Here is a 23,956-nt window from a genome sequence, read left to right on the forward strand (position 1 = left end):
TTTATTCCAAAGAGGATGAGAGAATTAAAAAACTGCAATCTGATCATGTTATACTGCTTAAAAAGAGTTTAAATGTGGAAAGAAAGCTAAAGTCAACCTCTTATACAAACAATGACGTGTATACGCAGGTTTTTGAATGTGGATGAACCTGCTAATAAAAGGTAATAGACTCCTTCCTCATTTCAGGTAGAGGAGTTTGCCTTTTTCTCTAGTTAGGCTGTACAATACATCTTAAATGTAATGTCATTGCGATATCAACATTATCGCATGTTTTCCTACTATTATCGTGGAGCCTGGTCGTCAGGTGCTAGTGGGTTTTAGAGACTATTGCTCTGTATGATGCCCCAGCAGAGGAACAATCGTGGCACTGGTTGGTTCAGTGGCAGTGAAGCAGGATAGGAAATAAATAGACAAATAAAAAAAACGACATAAGTGGTGTGTCAAATGTGTGAGGCAGCCGTGAAACAGAGGCCCAGTAAGTTGTGAGGAGAGAAAAGCCTCTTGAAGACAGAACTGCTCTCCAGGATCCCGGCAGATTAGCCCCAGTGCGGCTGTGGCCGACTCGATGGTTCCAGAGTCACAGAGCGACCGAGTGTCAGAAATCAGAACTAACAGGATCTGTGATTGAGGCTGACACCCCCTGGTGGGGGGGGGGGGGGGGGGGGACACAACGTTGGTCCTGTGAAGTAAATCCTCAAGAAACTAAAGTGACGTTCTGCTCCAGCTCTGCAGAGAAACAGAAAGACTTGTGGACTTGTTATGAATCAGACTGGATCGTTTTTTTTTATAATTAAAAGGGTATTGACCAGATAAAACCTTGACACATGACTTTATTCTCAAAATGTGAAAGTGCTGTACAAGTAAAACAAGAAGCACTATCGACACTGACGGCCTAATCCTATTTTTTACAGTGAATCCTCTCGGCAGTCACCTTTTTTTACTCCTGAAAGGGATTAAATCCTGATCCCTCAGTCGAGCCTGCTGCGACCTTGACTTTGACAAGCCCGAGACAAAGGCTGTGTCACATTGAATTAATAATTTCACAGGGAACAGATTTAACTCCCAACACACCAAAAACTCCCATAATGCCCTGAAGTAATTGGGCTTTACTTCCAGAGCTACAGAATATAAAGACTGACATCAATTACCACGACAGCAGCTTGATTTAGATGCGCTATTATTCTGAAAAACCTCTGGATTCGTGTTTGCCCAACTGTTGTGTTTGGTCATGATTATTTCCTTGGGCTGTTTCTGTCTAGAAAGCGACGCTGAGGGCATCAAACTGACAAGTAGCCACTTGAATAGGACGTAATAATCAGCAAACACTTAAACTCAGAACTCAGACATTATGCTGCGTGCGCTCCGATGTGCGGTGAGGTGAAAAGTTTGGCACAGAGTTATATTCCATGATGTCACCATGCCGGGTGTTACAGCGTGAAATGAATTTTAATTTGAGAAAGTTTACGCAGAGAGGAGAGGAAAAATCGTTTTTTTCCTCAAAAATGCAAAAACAGCAGCCTGCTTATCTTATCTGGAAAGTCAGCGGGAAAATTATACTTCGCCACAGACAGACGGAGGCAAATCCCAAATCCCACTTACTTTCCATTTTTCACTTGACAAAACAAACTTATCTCTTATTTCCCCCTCAGACACTGAAGCTGCTGAGTTTAAACTCAGGTCACCGGCAACAAACAACTGACCAGACACTGTGAGGAGGACTCAGGGCTACAGGCCTCTTCACTGCAGACACTCAGGAGGGCTTCCAGGGATTCTGGTGGCTCCGGGCAAAGAGGTGCCTCAGGGCCCCACACCGAACCTATCTGAACCTCCCACCCAACACATTATACATTAAAGCCATTCCAGTCTTCAACTAAACCTCTAAAACTCAGAGGTTTTGGCGAAACAGATTGTGGAATGATCAGGGCTCATGGATGCTCAACGTTGGATAAATATAAAAACTGATTCTCCTGTACATGTCTTCTGAAATATTACAGGTATGGACGAAGCAGAAAAGCGAGATGATTGTAGGACATAGACATTTTTGCAAGTTGGTAAGAAACTTGTCTAGACGGCTTTTACAATGAGTTACGTTATCCCAACCTCGTCCACTGTGGCAAAGTTTGTAGTTGTCCGAAAGTCTCGACTCTGCGCTGTCCTCTAGTGGATGCATTGCTTAATAACTGGTTAGAAAGAACATTTCCACAATATTTGCCCCATAAATAAAAAATTGGTAAAAGATAAGGAGCCCTCTTCCACTGCCCTGTTTTATTTTGGGTGTTGCTGGATATGTGAGTGTACGTCAACTAACTAGATCACTTTAGATCAATATGTTCTACACTGTGGCTCTTTGGCATCGTGGGCTTCTGATAAGTTTCACCGAAAAGGAAAAGCGCCGTTGTTAATAATCTGCTCCTGGTACGAGTCAGAATGGTGCTCACGGTTCTGATATGAGTCAAAAGAAGGAGGAAATGCATGTTGCATTAGGAGTTCTGTGTTAATTCATCCAGGGCCACAGTGAACAAGGCCTTTGACAGACATGTACGGCACAACATGTTTTGCTGTAATTTCTTATAATTGCAGCTGCTTTTAGTCATTTTGGTCTAGATATAATTGCAGCAGTGGAGGAAAAAATGAGCTTGAGTTGTGCCAGTAATTATAAACCTGAGAGAAACACATGCAGGTTGATGAGAGGAAAAACTGTAGCTGTTTTTGTTTGCGTCTGTAACATGTCACCAGGACGCCTTTCCATTCCATTTACATACAAACACACCGGCAAAACATCTCAAGGTTACAAGCGATAAAGAAAAGAGGTATTTCATAGTTGAAAGATACAGATTCAAGTATTTTAAAATACATTCTCAAGGTCTGTTTAGTGAAAGATGAACAATATAAACTGTTAATCTTTGCAGAGCACATGTTGAAGTCTCAGAGCTTGTGTTGGCTCAAGGACAGCAGGACCTCATCTGTACAGTAAACCAAGCTCACCTCAATTATTCCATATAAAAAGGTTGGATTTTTTTTACAACACTTGCAGGTCGTCTCTTTGAATAAACATTAAATCACAGTGAGGTGCGGTGAACACTGAATTACCTTGGCGTGCGGCTGCTGAAAGGTGACTCTGGAGCTGTTGATGAGCGATGAGTATCTGAACAAGTGGGTGGGGGCGGCGGGAAATCTGTGGCTGCCGCTGGGCTGGTTGTGCAGGACGGCGGAGAAGCAGATGTGAACTGTGTCCTTCAGCGCCTTCAGCTGGGACTCCTGTCCCCAAACAAGATTACACACACAAGAAGATTCCTGAGCTGCTGCATGCCTCCTTCCATCCACATGAGAGATTCACTTAAGCAATAAAGCCACGGGAGGTTCGTGGTGTAAAGAGACGAGAGCGGGAAACCGGCACGGGAGGCGTCGTTAGGCAACACGTGAAGTGGAACTCACCAGAGGAGCGGACGTAATGTTCAAAAGATCATTTACCTTTAATCAATAATAATGATAATGGACAGAACGGTTGGTGTGATTACTTTATAACAGCCTCTGATGTCAAAGCTCCAGCAGCAGAACGACCCCGTTTTCCTGATCAGCACTTTTCTCCACGTGCATTTATAACTCATCGCTCCCAGTGACAGCGTTTCAATAACCACATGTGTAAAAACAACATTAGACCTCAGGAATTAAAGCTGAGGCTCGTCTTCAATCTGCTGAAGCAAAACATTTTGAGAATTAACCTTCTTTAATGAGGAATTTCTCGAATACCGAGGATGGAAACCTCTATTTAATTTACTTTTAACAGTTCACGTTCATCCTCGGACACCTGCTCTCTAAAGCTGTTTTCAGACTTGACTTCTCTGGAGTTTACTTTTCAAACTCAAAACATATCAATCTGAGGAGGGCTGTTTTAGACAGGGTAAAAGGTTGCTGTTTGAAATTATCCTTGTGGTATTTTGACCAAAATATGTTACAGACATTTCATTAAGACCCCAAGGAACCATATCAACATGTGGCAAAATGGGCATAATAATGTCTCCTTTAAATAAAGTTTAGCTAAAGTAAAGATTGTTTCATGAATCTGATTGAATTTGTGCTCATTAAAATATAAGAGTGATAAAGGGCTGAAACAATTTAAAACAGTGCTTTTTAAATAATTATTTAATATTTTTCCTGGCACAAAAGTGTGAATGAATAACAACAAAAACAAAATAAACAAATATCGGTATCGGCCAAGAATTTCCATATCGGTGCATTCCTAGTTGTTTGCAGTTCAGTGCACGTCTGAAAGCAGCTTTCAAAGGGATTTATTCAGACTAATATTACTACACATACTTCATTTAATAATTTAGATACCATTTCTCTATTCAGGGTTTAAATGGGTCAGGCAAGAGAGGCGAAATTAGCTAAAGGTTAAACGTCAAATAAATAAATAAAGCAGTAAAAAAACAATGGGGAGAATAAAATAAGTTGTAGTATTTCCCTGTTATTCACCTTATCCAGAGCCGTCTTCTCCAGCTCCTCCTTGGCGATGGTTAACTTGTGCTCCAGGTCCATCAGCTGCTGCCCCTGCACAAAGACAGGACTTTTGAAACGGCCGAAGCTTCTTTGTTCCGTGCAAACAAAGCACGTCTCCGTTTCCCAGCTCAACTCAGCAGTGCTATCAATAACACAAATCCATAGCACAAAGGAATGAGAATCTGTAATACGACACAAATCGATCCAGCATTGGAACTCATTGTCGTTGATATGCATTTAACTCTGAGTCTGAAAGTACTTGGATCTCATAAACCTCCATAATCATAAAGCTGCAATTCAATCATTTAATCATTAGTTTAATTTTGGCCCTAAACCGCTCTGCTGAATGATACCTTTCTATTTCCTGGAGCACAGGAAGTGCAAGAGGTTATTCAGATAATATTCAGTTCCCATCAGACGCCCAAAAACCATCAAACCTCTTAATGAACATCATTACTGGAGTTTAATCCCCTTTTTTCAGTGAATGAGCCGATGTACAGTAACAGTGAGCAGATCAGCAGGGCGCCCTGCGGGGGGGGGTCTTCTATTATTGATAAATTCATTATCGAGAAGAAAAGGGAAAAGTTGTATTGGGATCATTTGCATTCAGTCAGTGTAAAACTGTCCTCGCTGATGGACTTTGAGCCATGAACCTTTATTGGGTGTCTTTTACTGGCCTCTCAAAGTGATGGACTGCACGGACCCACATTCTGAAACAGCCAAGGTCGACTAACCCGGCAAACAAGGGACAACAAAAAAAAGTGCTTGGGGTGTTTTGGGTTAGGTTAATAGACGTATGTTCTACCTGAGTGAGTTAGGTGACACACGGCGGGGGGGTTAGTGATGAATATGTCTGACATGTATGTGGCTGTGGCTACGTGTGTGTTTTTTGGTGACGGATGAATGGAGCTGTGAAAGTCAAGGGCAGGGCGACCTTCAGCTCTACGGGTTTTAAAAAGACGCCCGAGAATCACATCTTCCTTTTTCATTTAGGACAAAGTGGTTTGTAGCTGCCGGGCTCGAGAGGGAATCCTGAGGAAATAATAAAGTTTAAAGAACAGATCTTCGGTGGCTTGAATATAATCCTTTTGAGCCAAATGGTGAATGAGCAGCATAATTATGCACTTATAGACATTTGAATTATTTTCAACATAAAGGATATTTAAAGGCACCGATAAAAAAGGCTTTTTACAATCCGATTTTTTTAAGACACCGGAGACATGATGAGATGTTTGCTATAAAATAACTGGCAGCGGACGTTTCATTTCATGCACCACACGCTTGGCATGAGGAGGACATTGGACTGAGAATCCGAACCCTCTCTTAATAAAAGTGCGACTGTGAGGGAGAGCGGGTCGTCCACTAAACGGAGGGACGGTGACTCGATTCCTGACTCGTCTTCTGAAGTGTCAATGAGCAAGAAACTAAACCACAGTTTGCCCCTGGTGGCTGAGTGTGTGAAATCCTGAATTTACTCCTCACACCGTTGTTATTTCTATACTTCCCTTTAATTGTTTGTATTCTTTTTTATTGTCATTTTGGAGCAGTATCTTATACAAACATTTCCTTAGGGATTAATAAAGTTCTATCTTATCTCATCTTAGATGCGTAGCTGACAAAGCACTAGATATACAAGCTCTGTGTGAATGTACGTCTGTGCTAATCTGACCCTGATTGTATTTAGAAATGAACTTGTTTTAATTTCATTGTTTTCAACCTATCTTGGCAGGATAGATTCTGGTTACTTCCTGGTTAAATGAGGGATAAATAAGAAAATAACTAACTGCTCAGCCACACGAAACACACTACTTTCTGCTGGCCTAAACATTTCTCTATGTATATGTGATGGTGCCGGGGAAGAAATATTGCAAAACAACACCAAGTGCTGATTTTAAGAAAATGTGGACCAGTAAATAATCTGAATAATGACTCCGGGCTGGACTGGCGCACATAGGAATAGAAAAGCCTGCTCTCAGTTTGTGTTCAAAAGGATGTGAGGACTGTGTTAGTATGTAGCATTAACTCCCTTTGGGATTAATAAAGCTCTGCATCTATCCATCCATCCAGTACACATCGTCAGTGGGTAGTTCTCTGAAGACGGCCGGCGCTCGGCCACTGACCCAGAAAGCCTGACTCTCAGAGTTAGTGCCTCTGAGTGCCAGGATCCAGATTCCTGTGTGGAGTCCATTAGGGAGTGGGGGGGGGGCGGTCAGTGGGTTACTGGCCACTCTGCGAGTCCAGGCATGCAACTACATCAGGCCGTCATTTTTCCTTTCTCTTCTGTTGTCTTTGCTTTCCTAAGCTGGCGGAAGAGAAACAGCTCGAGGGGTAAATTTAAAAGTGGACTGACGGAGAGAAGAAGAAATGTGAAAGCTGGAATGTGGCTCGTCTGCCAAAAACGTGTCTCGCAGGGAAACGCAAGGGAAGGACTGGCCGGTTCCTCTGAGGTTATTTTAATCTGAAGGGCCGAGCAAGTGAAGGGGAACCTGCCTCTGCGTAGTGTTTACAGTTCTGGGGCTGATTCACAGAGTCTGGTACGTGTTTTAAAACTTCGTCTTTCAAGTCTGAGTCGTATTGATGGAAAACTCTCCATCGTAAATCCGTTTTCTAAATCCATATTAATGTGTTTTGTCAAAACACCTGCCTCTATTATCTTTAAAGCTCCACCAGTCCACTAGGAGGATGAAAATAATTTGGTTTTGAGGTTTTCCTGATTTCGTTTTGTTCCCTCGTCTTTTCGCCCGGCCTGGTGTGTTGTGTTGAATTGTGTTTGTGTGACATTCTGCTGCGAAATGCACTTTGCCACGGTACAACAGCCCAATTCAATCGCCTCCCGGTCAAGGTGCCTTGACTGACACCCCCCCCTCTGAGGCTGGTGACATTTCCCCAACTTGAGTGACTCTTCTCCACTTTCGATCACAGCACACGGGGAATACAGATGAGTTTTCGGGAACAGCTCGAGGGATCAGTGGGGATCGGGGACGTGATGCGTGTCGCTCTGACCTTTCCGTCAGAGAGGAACGCTGACTGTCATCCCTCCGCAGTTTGACTTGCTTTGTCTGACGAGTCGGAATGTGATCAAATTAGCTTCGTCCTCCTGTAACGGCAGAATCTCCGAGAGCGTAATATCCTGAACGTCCACTTGAAAGGTTTGGTGACTTTGTTTTTGTTTTTTTTCGAGAGTGACTGATGCAATTCGGGGACAAGGATTTAAGAGAAGTGACACCGAGCAAACAAGTCAACGCATCCATCATTCGCAGGCTAGAAATAGAACAAGGGACATGCAGGACATCCGGGGGATAATACATTCAGGCATTAGGAGCAGCATGAAATCAAGTCTGGACGAGGCCGAGTCCTTTTAAATTCATTTACGTCTGGCTCCGAAGGATCAGAACATACATTTAAGAACCTGGCATCACGGCGGCAGAAATGTCAACTGACATTTTAGCGCCGCAAACAGGCCTGAAAGGTCGGCCTGGTGTCGGTGAATGTCAATAAGTGTGACGAGAGCTCTCAGGTTTGAGAATATTTAGTCCTCGCTGCACAATAAGGACCAAGTGCCGGCCACTTGTCTTCGCAGGCTTTGTAATTGCAGACTGAATTAATTGGAGTGCCTTGTGTGACTGGATCCTCCTTTCAAGGTGTTCTGAAGTACCTGTTTACCGCTGGTCTGGAGCTCGTATAATGCAACATCCCCCCCCCCTGCTTCGTTTGTGCTTACCTTAAAAATTAAATCCTTTTTCCCGTACCGCAGTTCTTTCAGTTGAGCCTGGATCTTTTTGGACTGCAAGAAGAAGATAAGGAAAAAATAAGTGTTAGCTTATTCAAATGGAGAAATTGGTTTTAGATCACGTAGCAGGATTCTGCCGGCTGCAGCGGAGGAAGCCTTTGTGAGTGTTCCCTGGGCAGAGCTCCGGCTGAGAGGAAGAAAATATCAAATCTCCCCTTCACTGAACTGCACAGTCCACACAATGATGCAGTCATGCACTGACTTCTTGCCCACTGTCTAAACCTGAATTCTCACTCCCACTACACACATTACCACCGCTATGACCACACAAGCAGATTACAGCCGGCGCCCACCTGCCATCGGGAAGCAGCAGCACACACACACACACACACACACATACACACATTTCTTTTATTTAATGCCGCCCTCATCCGTGGTGCACAGTGCCCGGCTCTGGCTCGGCTGCTCCACCTCAGTGGGGGGGGCGGGGGAGCAGAGGGCTTCTCCCACAGAGCTCCACACACAGCCGAGCTCAGAGCCGCTCATCATGGGAGCTGCAGATCTGAAAGCCTCCACATGGGACTCAGCAGCCGCTCACAGGGTTTCATGCTGCGGCAGCATTGAGACTCGATGTTCTCATAGATATTTCACACTGTGGGCATCGTGAAGTCTGCGAGTGTTAAGGATGCAAATCAAACTGCACTCGCTCCACTTGAAACCTATCAATCAAAGTTCCCCATCGAGCTGCAGAGGCTCAATATCTTGTGACACCTTTTTCTGTATCAGGGGAATTCAACAACCATTCAGAGGTCGAGAGACATTTCCTCAAGCAAAGGTCCTGGACATCATAAGTGTAAGGATTCCGTGTGATGTACTGTATATTAAAATATCATCTTATTGATATATTATTCATACATTTTTTATTTTAACAATATTTGTTATTCATTTTCACACTGAACAAAAATGGATTATACATAAGTACATTCAAAAATATACTTATTTCAGAAAAAAAAACATTTTTTTGGTAAATTAAGTTTCCCTTATTATTCATATTATTGTTCCCCCCATTTCCACTTAGCAGGTCTAATTGTCTACTACTTGAATACATCTTTAATACCTTCTTTCCCTCTCTTATCCCACTCTTCTTCTGTTGTTCAGTGAGAGAAGCTGTAGCCTGAGCTCGAGCTTGTCCTTCCAGGACCTGAGTCCGGAGTTCACAATTTGATTGACATCCCGTGAGAGGATTTACAAAGCATCCAGTTGGTCTGTGAGTTTCCTGAGCCACTGAACCAGTGCTGTGATGGCTAGAAAAGCTTTGCAGGTCAAATGTTTTTTTGACGCTTCTCAATGATTTATAGGTCAAAGGTCAGGGTCTGGCTCCAGATCCAGACAGTAACCTCTGGTCTACATGATTTCCTCTGCTTCTGTCCCTGTGTTTTTTATGCACATTTTCAATTTGCAAATACACACAGGAGAGACATTTGAACATTTTTAAAAATTGCAAAATACATGATTGAAGTGGAAAACAAACGTAATTGGACGATTCCACTGGAAACAAGCACATTTCTTCATTGTTTGAGGGTTTGAGGGTCATTACATCTATACTCCATATTTCTTTCTGTCTCAATATCTTAACAAACCTCTTTTTCTACATCTATGCTTTCTCTCCAACAGCAGTAAAAATGTGGCACAAGGTCTAATCTTGCACCAAAACCCACTGAACCAAGAGCTGAGGGACAATTTTTTCCCTCCGAGGGTTTTCTGTGCTTTACGAGCACCTGCGTACCAGTTTCCCAAATTCATTTTTTTCTAAATTAGATTCTTTATCTTATTATTGCTCTTCCCAGGATGCAGCCTCTGTCTTATGTAACTACATTCAAAAATTGCATCCTAGGGCTCCTCATAAACAACTGTAAGGTTAAAAAAAAGCTAATTTAAACACTCAAGCTCACTGCAACGTATCTAATTTGGGATCTTTACGTCTGCTTTCCTGTGGCCTGGCTCATGAAATGAAATGTGAACTCATACAAAGAAAATTAATTTGGTAAGTGCAGCTTTTGAGATACTTGCGGGTAACAGAATGACTCATAAATGAATGACTCATAAAGAGGCCACGGAGTCGAACCCTGTGTGGCGTTAACTTATAAATGCAAATATCTGCATCTGTAGATATGCTGAGCTCTTGGAATTGCCAAAGCATTGGTCTATTATTTACTGAGAATAAATCATGTGAGCTGTCTGCTCGGCCCAGGAGAATACCAGTAGCATCTCTCTGCTGCTGCTCCCGATGGTTCAAACCCTGCAAGAGTGAGACCTGCATTTTAAATAGTTACAAACCAAAGTGATGCAGTATTTTACAACACCAATCTCCAAATTTCCGTGAAGTACATTGCTGACAGTCATTGTCTCTGTGGGGATGATGTCTTCAACTGTCAATGACAGACTTGAAAACGCCTGCATAAGCATGTTTTTGACACTTTTGTGTTCTGCCAGGTTTATATTTATTTATTATTTATGACAAGACCAGAAAAGAGATGCTCCACTCGACGATATTCTGGATGGACTCTTTTCATATCCTGATATATTTTGGAACCTGCTCCCCGATTCATTCCCTCTGGTCTAACTAAAAAAAAATTTGTTTGCCAACTTTGTAAACTAACTTAAAGTGACAGTATTATGCAGCTAGAATGTTGAGTTCATGAAACTTACTGATAATCTTTTTATCACAAATGTATATAAAACTAACAAAAAAAATCTCTTTAGCTATTGTATTGTTTTTCTTTGCTCCAAATCCTGCAGAAAAAAACATCTGACTGTAGCCGAGAGCCCATGATAAGCCTGAAGATTCCTTATTGCTTATTGTTCACACCAGAAATCTGCAGGGCTCCTTTCCCTTTGATACCTGCACTTGAAGTGCAGTGACTCTGTGCCGGTCTTCTCCAGAATATTAGGTGTCGCTACACAACCATGCTGCCAGAAATAGGCAAAAATGAAACACAAACAGGTTTTTGGCACCGGTTCGATTCCTCCACTGCCTTCCTGCTTGTGTGACCTTCTGTGCCTTGACCACCTGGACGCAAAGCTTTTTTGTTTATTTGCTTCCTGCAAAATGCCTCTTTTCCCTGCATCTCCCTCCAGGAGCAATCTTAGAATCTCTATGCCCACTAATTAATGAGCTCTGATGCCCTATGGCCACGCAGCACGCACCAAATTAAAAACATTCTGAGGTGCATGACTTGTCGAAGCGATGTCCTGTGCAGGCAGAAATGTGGTCTGAAGTCAGTTTCTTGAGCTCGCCACGATGCACAAGGTCAGTAATGATGAGCACAAACCATCTTAATGAAGCTACTTTGACTGTTTGTCTTTCGGTGCTGGGTGAGCGGCACAAAGTGGGTTTATTAGTGGAACCATCTGCTGGCCTCTAAAACCAAAATAATGAGCTTAAAGGGGCTAAAGAGGCTCCGTGTAGCCGGAGAGGTGCTGCAACATGATGGCTTGTTATTGTTTATGAATTCACTGAAGGCTTCTATTGTTTTTTTTCTTATAATTATATGTAATAAGCATTTGGAAACACATGTAACCAGAATGTGAAGCACCTTCATCATCCACTCGTCAAGGTTGGTTATTGGAAATCACCCAAACTGAAATTTACCTTTTTAATCTGACAGCAGCCATATTATATTTTTCTTTATAGTTTACATTTCTCTCAGTTTTTCTCTGGCACATTTCTCACCTTTTCCTCGGGCAACTTGCATTTTTATGTATTCAATTTACAAGCCCTATTGTTTGATGCAGATTCGTTTTTGGAGAAATAGATTTTCCTTTGCACTCTCATTTTCCGACAGTATCAATAACTCTAAGGTAAAGCTGAGGTCGCAGCGTCGGGCTCTGCATCAAACTGGGTTTGTCTGTATATGACTACGTGTATGTAGGTGGAGATCGAGATGTTTCTGTATATTTCTATTTGTTTCTCATGTTTTTATCGTAGTAAATTCGCCTTACATCACTGCCGAAGACTTCTGTTCTACCTCTGACAATCGATCTGCTCGGTATGTACCGTGTGTTCGTCAGCGCTCCGTGAATCCTGCTCGTGAGCGAACAGCACAGCCACATCACAGAGAAGCCGATAAACAGGTGAGGTGACATGACAGGTTGGTGGGCGGTTTGCAAAATGTCCTGATATCCTGAGCAGTCATTGGTTCGGTACTGTACCTCCACCGCAGCCTCACTGATCTGCTGCACCTCCTCCCCCGTTTAAACAGATTGCCCTATTTGTGCCGAGTGTCTGATTGGCTGAGGCATGCGAGCTGAGGCAGAGCAGTGACTGGCTGGCGGCCAAAACGTCCCGACTGGAAGCATATATTTTATTCTAGTCATTTCAGTCAGGATAATCTGATTTAATCAATATGGATAGTGAATGAAGTGGAGCAACGCAGCATTACATCTGTTTTATGTAAAGGATCGGCTCTTGTACTGCTGTCCGTGCACATCACTAATTGTATTGTAGGGAGCATCAGAGAAGCTGGCAGCAAACGTCATCCTTCAACACAGCAGCATTAGCAAAGTGAGCAAGCACTAAACATTCATGTGGATGGAAGTGGCTTCGGATTCTCGTCTCTGGAGCCTGAGTTATTGTAATATGACGTGACATTTAAATACTTCAAAAAAGCGAATCAATAGGGACACCACCCAAATACTGCAGGTTTCAACAAGTTAGATTTAAAAATTAAAACCCTTATGAAGACCATAATGGATTCAATTTAAGACATGAGTCAAATATGATAGATATGAAGGAACGTCAAGAGTCACAAAATCACCAACACCTTCCCATCGAAGATAAGGTGAAGCAGCTGAGGAGAAAGTAACCCTTCTTTAAACTTTTTCTGAAAGCCGAGACGAGATAACTGAGATAAATTCTTGTAGAAGATCAGTCATCAGTTCCATGTTGATCTTACTTGTAGTTTTGAGAGCATGTTAAAATCTGTATAACTGAGCAAGAACTACATATATTCTAGTTTAAGACCCCCCACTGTGAATCTGTTCATTCCATCACATTCCAAAAGCTCCTTTCCTTGCTGCTGCAGGTTCGGTTCCGGCCCTTTAGCTCTATATCTACCTCTCTCTCTGCCCAACTCATGCCTTCGATCCATCTCTATCTTAAAAAGAGTCGATGGTAAACTGGCGCCCAAACAGGATCCACATGGTCAACAACAATACCGAGATAGGCTGTAGTGTTCAAATAATGATTGTTTGGGCTGAAAGTGTGCAGAGGAAACATCCTCACACTGTTATCTGAGCACAACCGGCCTGGACTGTTGACACGAGGCCTGATTCATCAGAGCAGGAGATGGTTCACTGCCGCCTCAGATCTGTGACAGGACCTTATCCACAGGTTGGACGTGTTGTGCATCACGAGAGGCTTCTCTGATCATCCCGGTTGCATAGAGTGGTTATCTGAGTTACCCTGGACTTTCTGTCAGCTTCAACCTGGCTGGCCATTCTCCTCGGATCTCTCCCAGCTGCAGTGGGTTTCTGTTGTGCAGAATTGTTACTGCAAGTTGTTCTTTTCTCTTTCACACATTTCTGAGTAAAAGCCTGGAGACTGTTGTGTGTGTGTGAAAATGACAGGAAATCAGTAGTTTGAGAAATACTGGAACAACCTTGTCCAGCACCAACGATCGAGCCACACTCAAACTTTCCCCCCCACTCTGATGCTTAATGTCAATAAGAAGACATACAGGTGTTCCTAATAAAGTGCCCAGATAGTCTGTATGTCATCTCTTTGCTGCCTCCCATAGACTCTATATAAAGCTCATGAGATTGGTTGCTTGCTGCAGTATATTTCATAAATCAAACTCCATCAATGTTAATGGATGGGACATGGACCAACAATAACAACAACAAAGTACACGTCAAGCAAATATTTCTCAGTCGAAGATGGTTTCTGTCATTTTTTTATATTTTTAGGGTATCAAGTGTTAATTTTCCCATTAAGTTGGTTTTAGTTAGTTATTATTTTACTATATCTAGTCCAATAAATTGTAGAAGCAGAACTACAACTGTGCCGAACACGTTAAATTGTTTATCTATCTGCTGATCATCAGTTTTGTCACAGACACACAACAACACCGCCTTCAGAACTGGATGTTCAAGCTTTAGTTGAATCAACATGTATAATTTGCCTGCATGACATTTTAGACTCAATATAATTAGGTCTAAAAATACACAAGATCGTGATGCCTAATGTTCCATTCAAACAAACCCTGGATTAATTATATGAGGCAATTCAACTTGAAATGTCATTACAGGAAATCCTCCCAAATCGTCAGTGTAGGTTATATTTTATCTGCATAAGGTTCAGGCTACTGGATGTTTCCATAAAATTCTGATGGAAGAATGAAATGTGATTCTGCAGAAAACAGAGCTGAAACAACATCCTTCCATCAAACGGTGGCCGAGCAGCAACACCATAAATCTGACAGAACAGCAAACAGGTGATAAACAGATTGCACGGTGTCTCTGCTTCTCTGAAACAGCTTTAACCTTGAGGTTGACTCTGGTTTTCTGAGCTATCAGATGTTTCCCCCGAGGAAACGACCGTCTGCTTCCGAAAGGTCAAAGCATTAAATCGTTCCTATGAACTGGATGAGGAGCGGAGAAGAGCAAGAAGCAGAAGATTCACCAGCAGTGGCGCAGGCCTGGTAAGTTTCCTCCAGGATTCAGATGGACGGCTGGGTTAGTGAAGTGAACAGACAGACAGCTGAGTCGGCCCCGTGGCTGCCTGCCAGCGAGTTCCCGACTGAACTTGGTGAGTCTGTGATACACTTTCCTCACTACCCTCTCCTCATTCATGTGGTTGTGTGTGAACATCAACAGCTCCACTATTCTCTCTCCAAACTGATCCATGAAAGAAAGTTGGCACAGAAAAGTGCTTCCATCCGTCTCCCTATGAAACAGCTCAAACTTTACAGGATCTTTAACCTTTTGAAAACGTTTCAGTGCAAACATCCTGGAACTGTATCTACTGTAGCAAATGGAAAAGCAATGCAAGGTTTCACTAATATGAAAAATTATGTCCACAATTATTATTACAATGATTAAACATTAGGTGGGGTTAGGGTTGCAAAGGGGCGGAAAGTTTCCGGTAAATTTCCGGAAGTTTAGCTCGGGAATTTTGGGAATTTTGAAAAATAAAAAAAAACTACGCAAATTAAACGCTGTGCAATAAAAACATCATTCAAAACTCTATTTTAAAGATGTATGGAATGCAGCACACGATGCACGTTGAGTTTCAACCCTCCACTGTGCATTCTTCCATCACATGCACAGATAATTCCCAGCATCCTTCACTCTACAGCAGGGCTATTGAGGCCTGCTGTAGAGTGAAGGACTAGTCAGGTAAGTTTCGATGATATTACTGGGGTAAATATATAGCATGCTGATTGAGGATTGTTCATCTGTTCATCTAGCCTATTTCCATTCATTTATCCATCAGTTGTAAAATATGTTTACAGACGATTCCAATTGTTTGGCTAACTATTTATATCTCTGGCATTGCATAAGTGTTTTTTTACAAACTTTTTTCTCATCTTATTCTACAGAACAATGCCACGTGCACATCTCATGTGTGGAGACATTTCACCCCATCCAATGTAGAAGGAAAGGCTGTGTACATTAGCAAATACTGTGCAAAGACCTATGTTAAGAATGACACAACGATGCAGAAGCATATAGTCAAGTGACCAAAGTTTCCTCAGGGCTCAAATCAGCCTATGACAAAACAAAATGTTTATATTTATGTCTGTATAGGACAAGGTAAATACAGTTAGTATAAATTATCCACACAATTTCCAGTTTATCCCCGTTAATTCCTGTTTATTCCCGTTAATTCCTGTATATTCCTGTTAATTCCCGTATATTCCCGTTAATTCCCATGGAAAGTTTCCAACTTTGAATATTCCCGGAATTTTGCAACCCCTAGGTGGGGTGCACATTTAATATTTCAGACATGAATGTGATGTGTATGTGAGATTACATAAAGATGGACGACATCACTGGCAGCTGGCAGCAGTTTGGGTTATAAACCCACAGACCCTCCATCAGCAGATGGGACAGAGGCCAGAATGAAAATTAAAAATACAGGTCCAATCAATTCTGTCATTTCAGGTCATTCTTATCACATCGATGTAAGTTCAAGTGCTCGTTTTTTAAGGTAAGTTTGGTTTTAGTAGAGGTTTCTCAAACACTGAAACCAGTTTGAGACGATTTTAACTATTTGACATCATGGTGTAGCCTTTCTAAGATAGTAAACTGGGGCACCCGCTCTACCAGGTTAGGGTTAGGTGTCCCAGTTCATCATCTCCTAATGGCCACTCCCATGAGTCTGTTAGCTCAACCCATATACAGAAGCTTGGGGGGCTGGGCCCATCCTGGGAGACAGGGTGAGAAGCTCAGACATCCAGAGGGAGCTCGAGTCGAACCGCTGCTCCATCATGTCGAGAGGGAACGCTTGAAGTGGTTCAGGCATCTCATCAGGATGCCTCCTGAGGGTTACTGGGCATGGCCAACTGGAAGGAGAGACCCTGAGGTGGACCCAGAACTCACAGGAGGGATTACTTTTCCCATCTGGCCTGGGAACGCATTGGGATCCCCCCCCCCCCAGGAAGAGCTGGACAGAATAGCTGAGGAGAGGGATGTCTGGAAGAGCCTACTGGAGTGGATACCTCCACAACTCAGCTTGGATAAGCACAGGACAACAAATGGATGGATGCAGTTTATTCTCAAAATACAAATATAATATATTAATACTCAGGCCAGATTACAGGCAACCTCATTAATTCATCAGTGATGCCATATAGAAGCTGCTCGTGCATATAACTACTATAAGAGCGACCATTCAACCCTCGTTACAGTGTTGTAATTTTGTTGTAAGTTTTGTTCACGGCATTTTAGCTGAGCAGTCTTCACCACACAACACAGATTAAGAGCACAAAGCCTGATCCTCCACCTCGCTCGTTCCAAGCAAAGTTAAAGCGGCTTTCTAAAAACGATTACCACACCAAATGAAATTCCAATATACAATATGCAGGAAAAATCCCAAAGCCAATTTCCACAAGATGAGAATGCAAATCACACATGAAAGAAAGCTGCTGTTTACTCCAACAACATCTCGGAATGTACCATGTGCAACAAAAAGGAGCTTTTTGATTTAAGAGTTCAACCGAGGCCAGTTTAAAAAAAAAGAAGAAGTGGGTTTAATCTCAGTTCCTGGACTCTTGGTTTCAAAGCCGTCATTTTAGGATTCAATGATTTTATCTGAGGCAGTTAAAAAAAAAAAACTTTGGCTCAGTCAGAGCTCCGACGGGAATCTTAATTGAAAAGATATCTGAAGCATGAAGAAGGGGGGGGGGGGGCGTTCTACACGGCAATTAGATAATTCAAGAGTTAACACGTTTTGAGTTGGTGTTGTTATGACGATGAGATAAACTGTCAAAAACAACACTCAGATGAAACGTTGGTATTTCATGCAAACATCAGAATGTAGACCCCGTAATGAGAAGGTTTATGAGGGAGTATGTTTACTTTCTTATACAGTGATTAAGTTTTCATATTCCCTTCCCTGCTGGCGATTGTTCTGCAGCTTTAGTCTCCGCCTCTCTCTGTCCCTCTGCAGTAATTACACTGCGATTACAGTTGCCGCTTGTAACCCCTTCTCCTTTGAGCATGAATAACACTCCTGGATGAGAGGAGGGGGGCATGAAGGAATGTGCCTCTCACTGATTTACTTCAAATTTTATTGCCTCCCACAGGAATCGCAGACAGTGACCCCCATTTACCTCCGTTCCAAGAAAATCCCGGTAGCTATTTGCTCCCTGGAGAACTCTGAAGTCTATTGGCCTTGAAAACAGTTCTGCGGAAACAATCAGGCAAACGCAGAATCCCTGGACAGGAACACAGCAGCTCCTCGGTATTAAAGCGCACTGAGAATCAGATAAGCACCAGCACAAAGCCAACCAAGTCATGTTTTATCTTTTCCATTCCTGCTGCTGCTGCTGCTGCTGCTGCTGCTAAGGAAATCCAGGCTTAATGTAGAAGGCTGACAACTTCAATCAGGATCCCTTCATGGCCTCTGTACTCTCTCCAACTCATTTCTGAAGTCTTATAATTAGACTTGGCTGCGTCGTCCCAAGTGCCATCATCATCTCAGAGTTTGACTGGGAGATGAGGGCTTTGATAAACCCGAGCCGGTCAAGTGTCAGGGATGTTCAGCTGGAGGATTTGTAAACACGGAGAGGTCTGTGATTCTAACTCCAATTTCCTGTGTCACAAGAAGAGACTCCAGGTTCAATGACAAGCTCCTCAGCACCAAATGCTTCCAAACACCAATTGGTGGGTGTTTGTGTGTGTGTGTTTGTGGGTCTGTGTGTGTGTGTGTGTGTGTCGCCTGTTAAACGATCCCAAGTTAAGGTCGGAAACAGTTCATTCTTGTTTTCTTTCACAAACACTCAAACGCAGGAGCTCAGGTTGGAGTGAGATCAGCTTCAAGTACATTGTGTCCGTCAGTCTCTTTGTCGTTATAACTCTGCTGCCAGTTGTCGTGTGGAGTTCACATCCTTAGAGGAGCGTTGAGCTGAGCTTTGAGCTGCGGCTTGTGCCCGAAGCGGCGTCTCCCGAGGGCGTCCTGATGACACGCCCACGTCAGTGCAGAGGGCGCCATGTCGCTGTGGCTCTGGCTCAACGTGCTTTCGGCGACTTTACGCGTTTCCTGTCTCCAGGCTACAGCGGTGGAAATAACTTTGCCGTGACTCGGAGCAGTGCGGTGACAGACAGCTTGATAGATGGCAACCTTGAGCGGAAGATGGAGATTTTTTTTCTTCAGAAAGTCTCTGGGCCAGACCGCCCCCCCCCCCCCCCCCCCGAGGCTGAGGCTTGTTTGATCAGTGCTACAGAGGATAAGACCAAGGCCTCTGAGTGACAGGTCAATTGCACTTTCAGGTGAGGACAAGCTTTCAAGGAGTTTGACAGGTATCAGATGGGAAAATTGTGATATTTGAGTCCATCATTAGTGCTTTGCCTTTGAATTATTACCCTGTACTCTCAGGTTATTTAATTTGCCAACACTTTCTCTGCTGATCATCATTTATCTAAACTGAGAAACAGATACATCCATGACAGAGAGCTCCGGTCTGCGTTTCTTTCTCTATCTCTCACCTCTCGGGGCAGTTTCCCATCGACAGTCTCTTCCATCGCTCTTTTTGAAAACTTGAAACATGATGCTGTCACAGTTTGCTGTCAAATGTGAGAACCCTGTAATTTTGAACTGAGTGCTTTTCAAACCTGTTTCCTGCGCTCGATGGGAAAAATGCACTCACTTATTGAGTAGACGTGGTTATAATGAATGCAGGCTAATCCATTAGTGCTGCAGTAAATCACACCGTCATGAAGGCTAAATATAAATATGGAAATATAAGTGTTTAAGAGAAGTGTTGATGATCATTTTGGAGGCTGCGGGTTCTGGTGCTGTTGGACTGGGCTGCGTTCAATGATGCCAAGGTCCCTGTTGAAATGTAATAGTTTACAGAATACTAGTTAACATGTTAAAATGTAAAAAGTACTGCACTGCTGCATTTTAATCCATCAAAAAACTCAAACTAGGAAGATTAAAAATCATAACAGTAGCTTATTCATCAGGTTTCACTGTCAACTGATATTTCAACCAAGTTATTCAATACAACTTGTATTAAGTTTGGAATGTTTGGATTTTATTTCAAAACTACCTTCACCAAACCCATGTATGTAGATGTATAAATATGATATGTAACTTCTGCCGTTAAAGGTTCTCTCACAAAACTAAACTAACCAACTATATAGTTTCATGACATCATGAAGCAGTGTAGCATCATGGGAGTTGTTGTCTTCACCATTACAGGAGAGCTTCAGCAACCAGTATGTGCAACAAACAGCAACGAATACCTGTGATCCATAACGACAGTGGTAGGAAATAATGAAGTGGATATAGAGAGATTTAAAGGCGGTGAAAATGAATTGTCTAATTCATTTAAATAAAATTGATGATTTCTCTGGGTTTGAACTTGGATAATGAAAAGAAAGTACAAAGGTCCACAAAATAGATAGATATTTAAATGAATAATTGTTCAATCTTTAAATGGTAGACATTCAGAGCCCTTTTCTGATTTCAGAAGGAACATAGTTTCCAGTTGAATGCCCGGGCCTGTTGCTTAAAACAAAGCACGTTGATTTGATTGAGAGATGAGAGGCGGTGCAAATTGAAACAAGCACTTTCATTTGAGCTCAAACAGCCGAAATTACCAGAGCCTGTCCTGATGTGGAGAGACATGTCCTCGTATGGCAGTGATGGTGTCACGCTCACATTTGTCCCAACAGCATTGCTGAACTGCATTGTCTTAGAATATTACAGAATAAGGTCTAAGATCCAAAGCCTAGTCTGTATATAAAGATGGATTTAACATTTCCACCTTCTCCCATTGCACGAAAATGAAACCTGAGTATCCTGAATACAGCCGCTGCCGTCTGGCACCTGTCATTAAGAGCCAGAGGGACAATTCATACTCTCAGCAAATGAAGATTTTCTGTCTGACAGCATCAGCAGTGATGGACTAAAGCTTTGAATCGACCACAGGGACACAAACACACACACACACACACACACACACACACATACACACACACACACACACACACACACACACACACACACACACACACACACAACCTCACTCACAGGTTTGTGCAGCTATCCTCATAAAGACTCTGCATTGACTTGCATTCATTGTGGACGGCCTAACCCAAACCGTATCTTTAATCCTAACTCTGCCCAGGTCATACCTCACCTCAGCTTTAACCTAACCACAGTTCACATCTTTCCCCTGAACCAGAACCTGACACACGATGTTTTTGATTTAGTTCTGACACGAGTTTATGCTGTAAAGGTCCTGGAGAGGAAAGTAAACACACTTTTTTCTCATTTGTTATTATTGGAGGACATGCTGCAGTGCAGGTTGTCATCACTTAGATTGCATTGATTTGACATGAGGTTGGTTCAATAATAAAAGAAGCTTCTGTTGTAGAGGCCTAAAGCACTTTTCTTACTTACAGTTGGTAGCTTGCTTTATTTCTCTGGGGATGTAGCGACGCTTTGTGTAATGCACAGGAACTTGTAGCTCACATTACACTGTACATGCTCTAATTTGTATTTTATGAGCATTGCTTACTCACAAGAGAACCGAATCCATCTGTGATGTGCTACTACCAATTGGATCTATTCCACAAACATTGGCCAATTAAGTAGCTTGGGACGGGATTTAATTACATTTGTGATAAAATGGAATTAGCTAATTGAATATCCTTACCTCTTCAGCATATGCATCGCAAATTTTGTGTCCCGAGAGGAGTTTGTTTTTCAGGCTCTTGTTCTGGAAAAGAGGAAAGAAACACAGAAGTGATGTCATTAGTGTCTCCACTGAAATCTTTACTGCAAGAAGCTCGACTGAGTCCGAATCGGCTTCTCCGGCTGGACGTTGATGCTGCTGCAGGAGTTCTGACAGCCAGGGGCCGGACTGAGGAGCAGTCAGGAGACGCCTGTCTGACGATGCCAGAGTGCACTCAGGCACGCATTCATCTAAGAAGGTCAGAGATGCATCTCAGGGCCAGACTCCCACTGAACTTTAAACACCATCAGTAAAGCCTTAAAATGGTTTGACTGGCAGACAGGACAGATGCCAAAATAAGGGTCACGGGTCTGGATGTGTGATGCCAGTTTAGATCCTCGATACAGCTAAACAATCTGGAGGCACGAGAGCGATGCTTTACTCTGAAATACAGTGTGTTACATAAGTTTATACCCAGAAGCATTAATGATAGAAACCAGATGAGACGAGAGGATGTAAAATATCTTATAACCTCTGTTCTTGTTTTCATCTGCATGTACGTTTTTTATTTAGCAGGATTATGCAAAAACTACTCGACCGATTAACGTGGCATTTTGAGGAGAGGCAGGAATTTTATTTCACTTCAGGGAAGATTATTAGATCCTTAACATTTTTGTTGATTTGAGAATAATTCATTAATCTTGATGAAAAAGAAAAATCTGGATCCAGTGAATTTAAATGTGGTTTCACTCCCCTGAGTGCTGTTCTAGTTTGGGAGGAAGAAATCAGCTGCTGGAAGCAGAGTTAACCTTCTCTCGTTACCAGTAACCTTCGCATGAATATATGATAAAAAAAATATATTTTGCAAAGACCTAGTTTCCTTTGATACCCATGTTTAAGCAAGTATCTATTGTTCACTCCCTATAGGTCACAGTCGAAGGTAAAACAAAGATTCCTGGCAGCAGTCTGTGGTGTAAGGGACAATGCTAACAGGCTCCTTCTCTCTAAATTGGAATCGAGTGAAATGCTCTTTAATACATTTAAAAAGACGTGGGGAAGTGACACAGACAGGAGAGAGAGAGAGAGAGCATGTAACGACGGAGGAGAATGAGACCTGGAGGTTATAACAGCATTTGAGAGGGATGGAATATCACCTTTCTAATTGACAATGAACCGTTGGTAAATGTGGTCTTAAACCAAATTAATGCTTAACCCAAAGTACCGATCGGCATGTCAGGACGACCCGATAAAACTGTACGACCAAGCGTGACCAGCTGAAACCATACAGTCCGCAGTCGACTCAGGTCGTTTGAGGCAGAAACTCTCCGCTATGATTTAAAACAGATTGACTCTCTAAGAAATGTTATCACAGTGCGAAGCAGAGAAAAAATGACCCTGTAAAAACAGAACAGAACATACAGTACGCCAGGGTGTTTCAGGGCGAGCAAGGTTGTGTTGCATCCACAGAAGAAACCACAGCAACAACAAAAGCCCACAATACACAACTGGGAGATTGACGTCACACCAAAATTTACATCCACGCTTGTACTGGTTTGCTCTGTGTCAAGTTTAAGCTGCTTCTTCTTCTTCTGTCGTATCCAAGTGAACTTGTAGCTGCAGAAATACAAGGAGGAGGAGCTATCACACGCTGTTTGATGATAAGTCGTGCAAAGAGGATTTTTCCCCTATTCTTTCAACACGTGTCTATTGAAGGACTCGGGAGATATTAAGTCAAGGGATCAAAGAGCCTTACAAATGAGTTGAGGGATCACGGGACCCTGAACTGCTCCCGACGGCTGAGGAAACCTACAGGTGATCATGTAACTGGATTATTGACGGGAAATAACTTCCACTGCTTTGTAACCAAGCATCCACCCACCTTTGTTTTGTCAGAAACAAACGTAATTAAGAGCAACTTCAACATAGCGGCCAGTGGAGATTTATTAACCCCTTTCATTGACTCCACAGCACGTTTCAGATTCTTAATGAGTTCATCAATGAGCTAATTACCTGAAGCTGAGGGTCTATTCTTCAAAGACATCCTGCAGAACTCAAGTGAGAGCAATGAATTTTAATCCTCCAGCTTTGATTTACGAAAACTAACCAGGCGACAAAACGACATGGCAGTAGAGAGAGGATCTTTTGTTCATCCAGGCCCACGCATTATTACCTGGGAAATTGGTGAAAATTCCAATCTTACAAGGTAAAACAAATCCGAACCTTTGTCCAGATCGGCCAGAAAATGTTTTTTCTTGGCCTTTTTCTCATTCTTCTACCAAGTTTGTGAAGAATCTGAAGAATTTGTCAAACAATCTCC

The 23,956-nt window shown here is 42.6% G+C and overlaps 1 protein-coding gene across 1 annotated transcript in view; it reads right to left on the minus strand.

Annotated features, from left to right (window-relative positions):
* The window catches only part of luzp2 (leucine zipper protein 2), an 82,604-nt gene that overhangs the window by 15,023 nt on the left and 43,625 nt on the right, over positions 1–23,956 (minus strand). Inside the window, exons 6-9 of the mRNA XM_061068595.1 lie at positions 21,622–21,684; positions 8,222–8,284; positions 4,477–4,551; positions 3,091–3,258 (exon numbers count right to left, since the gene is read on the minus strand). Coding sequence (XP_060924578.1) covers positions 3,091–3,258; positions 4,477–4,551; positions 8,222–8,284; positions 21,622–21,684 — 369 coding nt within the window. The remainder of the gene's footprint in view (positions 1–3,090; positions 3,259–4,476; positions 4,552–8,221; positions 8,285–21,621; positions 21,685–23,956) is intronic.

The sequence above is a fragment of the Limanda limanda genome, chromosome 3 (assembly GCF_963576545.1).
Source record: "Limanda limanda chromosome 3, fLimLim1.1, whole genome shotgun sequence".
Classification (NCBI taxonomy): Eukaryota; Metazoa; Chordata; class Actinopteri; order Pleuronectiformes; family Pleuronectidae; genus Limanda; species Limanda limanda.